At 42.1% G+C, this 12,174-nt stretch overlaps 1 protein-coding gene across 3 annotated transcripts in view; it reads right to left on the reverse strand.

The window, feature by feature from the left end:
- rell1 (RELT like 1) overlaps nt 1-12,174 on the reverse strand; it is a 155,540-nt gene that overhangs the window by 120,743 nt on the left and 22,623 nt on the right. Inside the window, exons 6-8 of one of the 3 annotated variants that reach the window (XR_014596208.1) lie at nt 10,829-10,961; nt 9,257-9,304; nt 6,704-9,164 (exon numbers count right to left, since the gene is read on the reverse strand). Coding sequence is in view for 1 of the 3 variants with exons in the window: in XM_083992992.1 (XP_083849118.1) it covers nt 9,269-9,304; nt 10,829-10,961 (169 nt within the window). In the remaining 2 variants the exon portion in view is untranslated. Of the gene's footprint in view, nt 1-6,664; nt 9,165-9,256; nt 9,305-10,828; nt 10,962-12,174 lie in introns of those variants that run through there. The other 2 variants (XM_083992992.1, XR_014596209.1) reach the window with 2 other exon arrangements.

Below are 12,174 nucleotides of genomic sequence, written 5' to 3' on the forward strand. Positions count from 1 at the left end.
CACTCTTTATCTAACACACACATACACACACAGTGAGAGCCTTGGAAACCTCCACAACAGTCATGACTGATAAAACACACACACAAACAGAGCCCTGATCGGCTGGCTGACTGACTGCGGCTCCTCACGGCGGCGGCAGCAGGGGCTGTCCCCGTGTCTCTCAGCGCAGGAGGAGGACAGAGCCCTGACGACACCAGAATAGCCCGTTCCTCAGACATTTATCTGTTCATCTCACACACCCCTTCTTCCATCTTCATCCCTCTTGCACTTCACTGTAATTGCTCACCATGGCTCTCTCAATTACAGTGTGTTCATTTTAAGCCCGAAACTTCTGTTGTTGGACTTTGGAAAACAAATGACCCTGCCATGTTGGAAAAAACACAGGATCTCCAGTTTTTTTCCTTTTCTTTAAATGGGTTAATTTATAAAGAAATCGAGATGTCTTTTGTCAAATTGAAACTTTTAAACCAGCAAAAAATTGATCACGATCTCTTCTGTGTCAGATATTTTGACCATTTCACTTAAATCCCTTCACGTTAAATGCTCAAGTGTGTAGTTCCTAACACCGCAGCGAAACTGCATGAAACCAGAGATGATTTCATGTCACATACCGCATGATGTCAGTGGGAGAGATCACCAGCCTCCAGGCCAAACTGTGGCCTGCATGAGTGTGTGTATGTGTGTGTGTGTGTGTGTGTGTGTGTGTGTGTGTGTGTGTGTGTGTGTGTGTGTGTGTGTGTGTGTGTGTGTGTGTGTGTGTGTGTGTGTGTGTGTGTGTGTGTGTGTGTGTGTGTGAGAACATTTTCACAGTTTAGCCAAAGCTTTGATCTGGAGTGACTCGGAGCAAAAGGAGCAGGGAAGGCCTGTGTGTCCTTGTCAAGGAGGCTGTTGCTGTGTGCTTTATTTTAACTTTTCCCCCCCTGAAGGACAAGATGATGTTTTGCATACAGCGTGTGTTTAGTCAGCAGCTCGTCTCGTACTGAGGGGGAAAATCACAAGCTGAAGAAGTTTGTGCTGCTCCGGGATCTGCTCTCAGAATTAGTCATTTTTCCCTACGAGGTTCTGAATGTTCACCTTAAAGGGACATTGTGTAACTTCTCCTGTCTGTTCACGAAAATCGATTATTTCGTTTTTCATTAATCAGTAATCCCCCCCATCAACAAAGTGAAGTGTTCCTTTCAGCTCTGAATTTGCCGTTCATATCATTCATATCTCCATGGAGCGGGTAAGTTCGGTGCTGGCTGCCATGTGGTGTCGCCATGTTTTTACGTTCAGTGGCAGCGTGACGGTAGGAAACCATGGAAACTCACCGGAGACACCGGAGCTGTCGGCGCAGTTCGAGGTGGCGTCTGTGAAAAGTCACCGCGGTAACGCAGTGAGGAGGAATGGAGCGTTACACTGATGCTGCATTCACCTGCAGTCGGGCAGACGGCCGTCGGTAACAAACCAGATGTCATTTTAGTGACATATTGTCACGTGTATTGTTTTGCCTCGTGCTGATGGAACACTTGTTTACATAGAGGCTTGTTTATGCCGTTATGTGCAGCGGCTGTTGTCCGTCTGCGGTCTGCCCAATTTCACGTGAATGCAGCATGAAAAATATGATTGAGTTGCTTGCGATATACAACCGCAACGCTAGATGTAAATTCATACACAATGTACCTTTAAGTTTGCAGCCGATGTCAGGACATAAATGACACTTGCAGCAAAGAGAGGAAACGTGTGTGTGTCTGTGTGTGTGTGGTTGTCTTGCGAAATGAGAAACAGAACATTTCCATATATCCATGGAGTGTGATGACAACGACGACAACAACAGGATCCGCTGTGGGGTTCCTTCTCCATCAAACCAGTGACTCATCTTTTCATCAGTGCACCGTCTCGCGACAGAACAACAGAGCTGAGCCGATGTGTGTGTGCGTCACCAGATTACTTTGATCTCTTCAATCAGTTCAGAGGACACACACACAGACACACAAAGAGAGGGTAGATTATGTAGAAAGATAGAACCACCGGAGATTTATTTTCATATGGATAGAAAAGTACAGAAGTTGTGGTGAGTTAGCATTCCGGATCAATGTTAAAAACTACACTTCTGAAGCCACAGATCAATGCTGATTTGGAATCAGCTAAAAGCCACTGCGTTACAGTAGTTCATCTCCCAATATTTCTGCCCCTGGAGCTCGTTGGCCCCAAATGAAGATCAGTGACTTTCCAAGAAAGAGAAAATTATGCATTTCTAGGGACGTTTTAGTGTTTTTGAAGTTGGATTCAAGACCCTTTCAAAATAAAATACAAAACACCCAAACTTCAGACAGAAACTCTTCAGTGCTCAGTCTTCAGACCTTCATCAGAGCAAATGTTTGACAAAGAGGAATCTCAGGGCTTATAATGACCCCTCATAGAGTGCACCTGTGCTTTTTTCCCCACGCAAGGCCACATGGGAAATGTAGTTCTAGTTTCCAAAGTCCACATTCAGGTGTTACTTCAAAATAACTAAATAACTTAATAAATAGAGAAATCAAATTAAATTTTAAAAAAGCAGATTTCAAAAGTGCTCTACTACATTTCTTACTACATTTTTCCTTTTTTTTTATTACTTATCTACCAACAATGACCCTCACTGTTTATCAAGACATCAAGAAGTTCCTCTAGCTGAAAACAGTCCCAAACAAACACACTATTTTCTCCACTTTGAGTTATATTTGCTAAAACCTCCAGTGCCAAACTATATCATTGCTACTTTTTTAGATATCAACTAAACTAACTAACTAAATAAACTTAAAACTTAAACTAATAACATCTATTCATTTCCTTCTGGTTGTCAACTTTGGTAATCAGAGCTGTGGACTACATTTCCCATGTACCCATGTATACATTGGTGAAGAAGCACAGGTGTGCTCTATTTAACGTCATTAGAAGCCCCTCTTCAAACAGTATTTTTTTTACTTTTTCATCTTTTATCTACCAACAATGACCCTCAGTGTTTAGTCATGTTATTTTCAAAATGTTAAATCAGAAGTTCCTCCAGCTGAAAATAGCCTCAAGCGATCATGCCCAAGCCTTTTTCTCTACTTTGAGTAATATTTGCTAAAAACCTCCAGAGCCCTGCTGTTATTTTAACAACATGATATCATTGCAACTCTTTATCAACTATTTTTATTTCTGTCTCTATTCATTTACTATGAGTTTTTACATATTCTGGGAGTCGACTTCATCAGAACTGTGAACTACATTTCCCATGTGCGCCACCTTCATGAAAAAGCCACAGGTGAATCACATTGGATCTAATTAGAAGCTCTGAGATTCCCCTCTGACAAACATTTACCCTGATGAAAGTTTTAACCAGTATAACCTCAAGAAATGTTTAAATTATCAGGATTAAATAAGACTAGATTAGAAAAATTTAAATCTTTCAATTTTTAACAGCATAAGAAAACCACCAGCAAAAGAACAAACTGAAAAGAAAAACCCAGACATCCTGTACAAAAGCCTGAAATGGAGTTCACCTCTCTGTTCACCATCATTTTCCCATTATATAAGTGACTTGACTTTACTGTAGCTGTCGTTCCACTGACTCACATTAATCAATTCACCTCGCCCCGCCTCGAGATAACAGTGCACAAAAGTAGTTTTGCAACGAGCTAATGCTTGTGCGTTGAATGCAGATGGTGTGTGCACGGGCAAATAAAGAGCACTTGTGTGTGTCAGATTCCTTCATGTTGTTTTTATTGGGTCCATTAGGCAGCCTGCTGTAGAGTCCCTGAGGTGTGTGCGCTCTCGGTTAACATGTTTGTTTTTCTCAAGGCTTTGTTGGAGTTAATGATGTCACGCTTAATTGTGGCAAACACGCACACACACACACTTAGACACACACTTCCTGGTCTCAGAGGAGCAGGTAGAACTGTATTTAAAGAGGAGATATCACCTAAAACTTGTTCGCGTTAAAGATTGTTGTTGACTTTAAATGTACGAAAAACATACAGGAAGTGTTAAAACTTCCCGGAGCCACGGCTACAACACAGATATGGAGGATTTTCTCTGAATTTATTTCCTGGTTCCCTTCTACGCAGGTTCCATTTCAGTGTCGATATGACCTCCTTCATTGTCCTGAAAACCCATTAAACATTGTCCACGTTAAATGGCATTTTACACCTTAAAAAAATAGAAGAGCCCAAAATAGAATTCACTTAACATCTCTGGAAATTAGCTAATGTTTCACTCCGGTTAAACATTAATTGTCTCACAGAGGGGCAGAATCTCATTTGTTTCGTAAAGCAAGAATACACAACAAGCACCACAGGCTGCTGCTGATAGCCTACTGTTATGTTGAGAAAAGAGACGAGGCAAATGGTTTAGCATTCAGGCTTTACTTTAGTTCCTTATAACTCACAATACGGCAGCCTCTCAGTGCCAAAAGTCAAAGTCAAAACAACAGGATTGTTACTACAACCAAAATAACTAACTAATCCAAATACAAACTGAGAAGCATATCTATACTTGACTTTTATTATGGATCCCCATTAGCACTTGCCCAAAGGCGTGGCTATTCTTCCTGGGGTCCAGTAGACACCACTCACCCAACATACAATAGACACAATAGTTTACCTATAAGTTCTCAGATACGTCATAGGAAAATATAAAAGAAAATACAATTTAACAGTATTTCATAATGAAAAAGAAATAGGTGTTTTATTATCATTCTTCTATTGGCCATACACAAACCAAGATACAGCTTTTTAAACTCCTGTTTTGTCTTTAATAATATCACATGGAAATTAATTCCACCTTTTGTTTCTGTATAATAGAAGTTTTCCTATAGGTAGTGAAAGCCTTCCTTCTATTGCATGTCTTGTGTGATACTCATGCTGAGCAACATGAGTAGTTTATGTAATATCTTTGGAGCCTGTGTTGACTTTAGATTTCTAAAATTTAACAAACCTCTGACTTAAAGTTAACCATCCAGTCTGTCATGCAAGTCTTTTTTATTTGTTCAGTAAGAGTATTGTAAAACACAATGTGTCCTTAAACACAAATACAACACTTACTAGATTAAAGAAAAGGTGCATCTACTGCATTTCCTTGAGTTCAACTTTTATTTGCTATAAGACTGAGAGTATCTTCTGCTGTTTCTACTTTCAGAAGTTACTTTCAAACTGCCACTTTGAGCTGCCATAACACATTAGGACGGTTTTAGGACGGAGGGATCACACCGTTTGAATTAAAGAAAACAGTGGGCAGTGAGCCATTTCAGAAGGTCACTGTGTGTTTACAACCCTGATGTACTGTAGTTCAAAAGGTGTTTAAACACTGACTAATCTTCTTCCCTCTGGTCCCAAATATTCCCCCCTTCCCTCCCAAAGAAAAAGAAGGGAAATTTCCCCCCTCTGAGCCAGAGCCTCCGTCCTCTTGGCTGATAGCCACAAACCAAAGATAAGATGTGGGGCACTTAGCCTGGCATCGGCATGGGAATCCTGTCGCCTGGAGGCTTTAATAATTCAGCGCCTGAGATAAATTTACTGCCTATGAAGTCACGCAAAAAGAGACAGAACCCGGCTTTAGTATTATCTATAGCTTCCTCGTGTGCATACCAAATTTTCCTCGTGGAATTTCTCCCTCTCTTTATTAATGTAGTGTGAGAAATATTTCATAAAAACTCTGACACCCTTTGTGTGTGTGTTTTCCCAAAGCACACACACACACGCAGACATGCAACAGGAGTCAATATTTGCACCAGGTTCGTCTTGCACCGTCAACCGCATCTTCCTGACAGGTTTAAAACCCTGAAGTCTCCCTCTGCTCTGTCTCTCTCTTTCTCTCTGTGTGTGTGTGTGTGTTTAGTGAAGTCAGGTTTGTGTTGAGCTTACAGCCATGGGTGGGGCTGTTTCTTTTCCACTGTATGGAAATGTTCCCATGTCCCTGTCAACACTTTGAAAGTCAATCCTCGCTCCCAGCGCCGTCAAGTGACACCGGCGACGACCCAAGTGTCACTCAGAGGCCTCGATTTAATCACGTCCGCCGCTGTTGTCCAAGAATAGACGCCGGGGCGGGTTAATAATTCAATGACAGTAATAATCTAGATTAACAGATTTCCTCTGCTCCTCCACGCTCTCTTGGGAGTCAGAAACTTGTGTGCATCCTCTGCATGAGTGAACCCGATAAGACCGGAAAGGTCAACGGGACACAAAGAGTCGAGGACGGTTAATCCTCGGCTCCAAACACCTCTCCATCCCCCTCTCTCCGCCCTCGGCTCCATCTCCATTATCTGGAAATAATATGACGATGGAGGATAGAGGTCGTCAGTCTACCTACTTGAGATGAATAAGACAAATCATCTTTTCATTATGGAAGGAAAGGAGAAGGAAGGAGGGAAGGAGGGAGGAGGGAGAGGAGAGAAGGAAATGAGAGAGTGGAGGATAAAGACGGATGGCTCAGTCAAATGAGGGAGAAGTTCCAGATGACTCACTGTAACACACCACTGGCTTTAACACAACTGATTAAATGAAGAATAAAGTGAATATTTACAACTCTGTGTGTATTAGTCATCTTTATTTTTTATTTATTTCCATTATACAACAATGCAAACACAGCAAACTGTCCCAAAACATGACAAACACTGTGTATGCATGGTTTAAAAAACAACACAAAAAAAAAAACACAAGGCACAATGAAATGATGCTCACAAACACACACACACACACTCAACACGACACCTGTTGATCACGATGATCCAGGAACAGTGATGTAGGCTATTGTAGGCTATAACCGGGTTCTGACTCTGGTCATTTATTATCACACATAAAGTTACATGAATTTATATCTTTTAAAAAAGCAGCAGAAGCTAAAAATAGAAGCAGATGTAACTCTCAGGTTCACTCTGCTGCTCGATCTCACCGTTTGGTTAAAATATACAGAGTATTGTCAAGTGTTAGGCATAAAAATAAATAAATACTCAACTCAGCTGATTTGGTCATTACAAAAAAAAAAAAGGAACAGAGACCGTTTTGTCCTCTTTGGCGTCTTCCACCTCTGTTTTTGTATTTTGAGTCGAACCTGAAAAGCAGTGACCCAGCTCGGTCACTGCTTTCTCAGTGTTTCTCAACCTGGATCTGCAGCTGTTCTCACTGTGGGTCCTGTTGACTCTCCACCTGCCAGATGTTTATCCAGGAAGTCGGGCTTCTGAGATCTGAGCTTATTTAAGCCTCGGTGACTCCTGTGACTTCAGGGTGGATTCAACTCGTGATATCTACTTTTCTTTTTAAATTTACACTTAGCCACGTTTCTATATAACAAGGCCGACTGCCACCTGTCTTGATTTTCCTGGTTTGTATGCAAATTGGGGTCGGCCCTGCCTCCGTCCACAGGGAGGGAGGTGGAAACGCAACTGAAAGTGTTTGAAATGTAAACTCGATCACACTTTGCGTCTCATTTCTGACCTGGATTTATGAGTTGTTTATGAGACGAGTGTTTTAAAGTGATTTATGTAAAATTAAAGCTTTTATCGAATTAACGTGACTCAGAAGGTAGAGTGAGACAAAGGATGAAAAACACTGTAATCGTCCTTTAAAAAGAAATGATGCTTTGCCTAATGTCAGAGGACTTACAAAAGTTACTCATTCAAACACACACACACACACACACACACACTTAAAGCGTAACCGCCCTGTATTTTTGGCAGTAACATTCACCTCTCTCTCAACACTGTAAACACTCATTAAATGGCAGCGTGCGTCGTCTGCCCTTCAAAATAAAAGACATCCGTGCTCATAGGCCCAAGCTGAGGAAAGAAAGGCACATTTCATTTGAAAAAAAGTTCGGCTGAACGACCGTCAAGATAATCCATGATGGATTTAGGTCATTTGTAGAGTATCTGCTCATGAGCCCTTAGTATATAGATGATTAATATAAAGGCAGCTCGTGGTCAAATATGATAAATCCAGGCTGAATTAAAAAATAAGGAGCTTGTTCGCTTGGCTTCGACGGATGAAGATTCATTCCACGTGTTCACCAGAGCGAAGCCGACAGGAGCAGGGAGAAGCTATTTACTTTGAGGTTCATTCAAGTCATAGAATTTCCTGGAATTTCCTGGAATTTTTATGAACAACCTTCGATCAAAGATGCGTTTTAGACGTTCGTCATAATGTGAACGGGTTATAGTTTGTTTAGAGAATACATTTTAGCACAGTTTTAAAAAAATATACACATATTCCAGTCCAAATATCTGAATTAAAGCTGCAACAATCAACGTTTTTATATGAACAAACCCCTGCAGCTTCACATATTGTTTAGTCACCTCTCAGATCAGGGTTGTGGGTTCATGAACCACTGTTTTACTGTGTGGGCTCATGATCCGCTCCGGTCTGCGATGTCTCCGGACAGCGTTAGCAACCCGGCGGGTGACGAAGGTGGAGCGGTTAGTAGCTAAGGAGACAGATATCGCTCTCTGAGGAGTCAGTAGTGTGAAACCAGAGGATACACAGCTCCCATTCATCAGGTGAGAACAAACCTGACTCCCTCTGAATCATAGTGTTGCTTCCTGTATGAGCTCAACACTCACTGATGAGCAGCCTGGGCCGAGTTTGTTCTGTACAATACTGAATGTTGATCTCATATCGACGCCGAGAGACGTTTAATCCCCCCTGACGACAGGGAACACTCCTGACATCATACAGGAAGTGATTACCGTCGATTTCCTCTTATGCTGGCGGTCTGTTTCCCGCCTCTATCTGGCTGTTCCTTCTTCCTGTTTGGGGAATGGCTAATCTCATTGGCTGTACCTGTTCCTGGGGGGTGTGGCTTTATAAATTAACAGTTTGATTACAAAAAAAAAAAAGAATAATTTGCACATTCATTAAGGATAAGAGCTTAGTTCATTTGGGAGAGCCCTCCTTGACATCAAGCAGTCACCCTGCCTTAAAGAAAGCCCTTGAGCAAGGCACTACTGTAAATCTATTATAGGAGGGAATGGAGTGCATCAGGATCAGACACAGCTTCCCACCTTCTACCTGTAAAATAACCACTGCGGCTTCATCAGCGGCGCGTTTCTCTCCCCTGTGGAGCGCGGATGCGGAGAGGCTGCTTGTTCCTCCCGTGCTGATGTTTCCACATTTTTTGTTTTTAAGTGTAAAAAGTGTCCAGATGTTGCTTTCTCTCCTCGCTCTGGAAAGCTGCAAAGTCGGAGGATAAAACATGGTTAGACACAGAAAACAGAAACAGAGGTGTTTTGCTGATTTAAAAAACAAAAAATACGATGTGTTACCTGAGATTTTTTTTATAGTTTCTCTTTATCCAAGTCGTCTGTGGGCGCCTGGTGGGAAGAAAGAAATAAAGTTACGACAGAAAAATCATCAACAGAAGCCAGATGGCGGGATCTGTCGTCACTCTTCCACACCAAAAGGTTTGTTCGAGAAAACTTCAATCAATAGAATCAAATAACACTGATGTTCAATTTGTTCCGGCGCTGTAAACAGATTCTTTTGCATTCGTATTATCTATGAAACACGAGTGTGATGTCTCTCCAGCCTAAAATAAATTTGGTTATGATATTGATTCAGTCGAGCCTGGTGGAGATACACGGGCTCATCCCACACAGTCGGGAGCTAAGACTCTAATCTCTCTTATTACCGAGCTGGAATTTCAGGATTTGCACACGGGTTTCCTGATAACTCCAAAAACAAACTGTAACAGGAGCCGGACCGATCTGTTGAGACACCGCAAAGAAGGGCGTTGTAGAAAATCCTCAGGAAACATACGGGTTTTTAAATCTACTCCTCACAAACCCCAAAATAAACATCAGAAATAATTGAAATTAAACACTAACAATCTAATTTACAGGATTAAGCTGCTATTTCTTCTGTTTGCAGCACAATCGCAACACTGAAGACTCAGAAAGCTCTGTGCTGCGTTCAAAAGCTTTACTTCACCTCTCAATACACTCAGCATGAACAGCTGGACATTTGTAGATTTTAAACAGTATTATATAAAGTGAGTGATGAGCGGGAGAGTGTGAGCTGTAAGCAGGACTAGTTTAACTTTACAGTAAAGTAAAGTATCCCTGGTGTTTGTCGATAGATGTTACACAAGCTGCACAGGAAACCGGATCAAACCTGTGATGACAAATAAGCGTGATCATTACACATGCAACGACTCTCTTTAAAGCTACGGCGGCTTCTGCAAAAGGTTTATCTGCTGGAGGAATCTGAAAAGCAATCAGCAGGAAAGAGGAAATTTCTCTTGGCGTCGACGGGAAGAGACAATTTCGCCCGCACACGCTCTTGTAAACAATAAATGAAAGCGCGAGGAGACGAGTGGAGGCAGTTCACGGCCACCTGGAGCACTGCAATTTCATAAAGCAGCGTCCCTGTGATGTAAAAAAAAAAAAAAAAAAAGAAAAGAAAAAAGAAAACATCAGGGATGGAGGACAAACACCGCTGCAGCTCCTTATCACTGCTTTTTAAATGTCCGCTGTAATAGCTCCTCTGGAATCCTATTAACCTCATTCTACCTCGACATAATAAACATGTTTCTGAGTGACAGGTCGCCACAGAAAAACAATGTCCACATGAGCAGCTGTTGGTTTTTATTCTTCAATATTTCTACGCTGATTTATGAATGAAGTGCTAAATAAAATACACGGCCAAGACGGAATCTAGTTTGTGAGACACTTCACTATTAATCTGCGGAGGGATAAAGTCGCATGATTAAAGAAGCACACAGCAGCTGCAGCGCACACACACACACACACACACACACAGGTTTTGCATACATAAGCAACACTTATTTATCCACAGTGTGTCAGCAGAGAGAGAGAGAGACAGTCCAGGACACACACCTGCTGGGACTCGGACGTGGTCCGGCTCTTGGGCTCCGACTCTGTGGGGGAGGTGGGGACGCTCCCGTTGGAGTCTGTGATCAGCAGCGTCCTCCTCTCCCTGCTGGGCTTCTCACACTTTGTCACCCGGAACCTGGGAGGAGACAAAATATATGAATAAATGAAACAAAAAACAAACAAACAAGGATTTTGTGTGTGTTTTTTTTTTTTAGTAGAGCGGGACACAAATGAGGAAGGAGGTCTGCTACACTGTGGAGTTTTGGCTCATTAAAAACAAACTCCTGCTCTCGTGTGAAGCCGCGGCAGCGACTGAGGCGACGGAGAGAAATACATCCAGCGCCGTGTGTTTACTGCTGAACAGTGGGAGTTAGTTTTCTGGGTCAAAATAAAACAGAACTTCACTGACCAACTCTGCTGTCGGCTTCTTTTTTTTCTTTTTTACTTTGTCAACAACATATTCGCATCATCAACAAAATAAATATGCCAGAGAATATAGTGCTCTAATGAAAATATCATGCATGAGTTCATAAAGTCAGCACACACACACAAACACACCTAAACTTTACACCTCTCTCCACAACCCATCCGTCTCTACACACACACACACACACACACAAACACACTTCTAAAGCTTTAATTAAATCAGCAAATGAATATTCGTCCCCGGTTCGTGCTGACCCTCTGCGTGCACCGCCATTCATCAGGGCGCGCAAATGAAACGCCGCCGCTGTGCATCCCAATCAGCTCGCAGCAGGACGCTGAGGAGGAGGAGGAGGAGGAGGAGGAGGAGGAGGAGGAGGAGGAGGAAGATCGCTGCACCACGGAGACCAGTGTCGCTCTCTCTCGTGTTCACTAGTGAACTCAGACCTGCTCCCTGTCCTTTACACAAACAAACCACATCCACTGTGACTGATTTATGAAGCAGCTTTATGTGTCAGAGTTTCATGGACTATGTCGCGTTTTTGTGTTAAAAATAAACAACACAGTTTTATTATGAAAAGCTCTTTTTGTAGAAAACACTCCAGGCAAACCACTCACTCACTTCACTATAACATTTTGTTCCTCAGACGTCCACCAGGTACATATTTTACCTTTTTTTTTTGTTTTTTTTCATATTACGTTTATGATCCAACAAAGCTGCCAATAAAACTTTGTAGAGTGCAACAGGTCCACGGTGATGAACACAAAAGCAGACGTGCTGTGGAACTAAATTTGATTCCTATTTCCTGCAGTCCGTCGTTTGCACGTTTGTCACATTTTCAAGGACTGAGCTCTCATGCGGATGTTTTTTTAAAAGCAACCTCTGTGCGACGGAGGCGCCGGCTTCTGATTTAAGTGCTAATTTC

The sequence above is a fragment of the Trachurus trachurus genome (assembly GCF_905171665.1).
Source record: "Trachurus trachurus genome assembly, chromosome: 18".
NCBI lineage: Eukaryota > Metazoa > Chordata > Actinopteri > Carangiformes > Carangidae > Trachurus > Trachurus trachurus.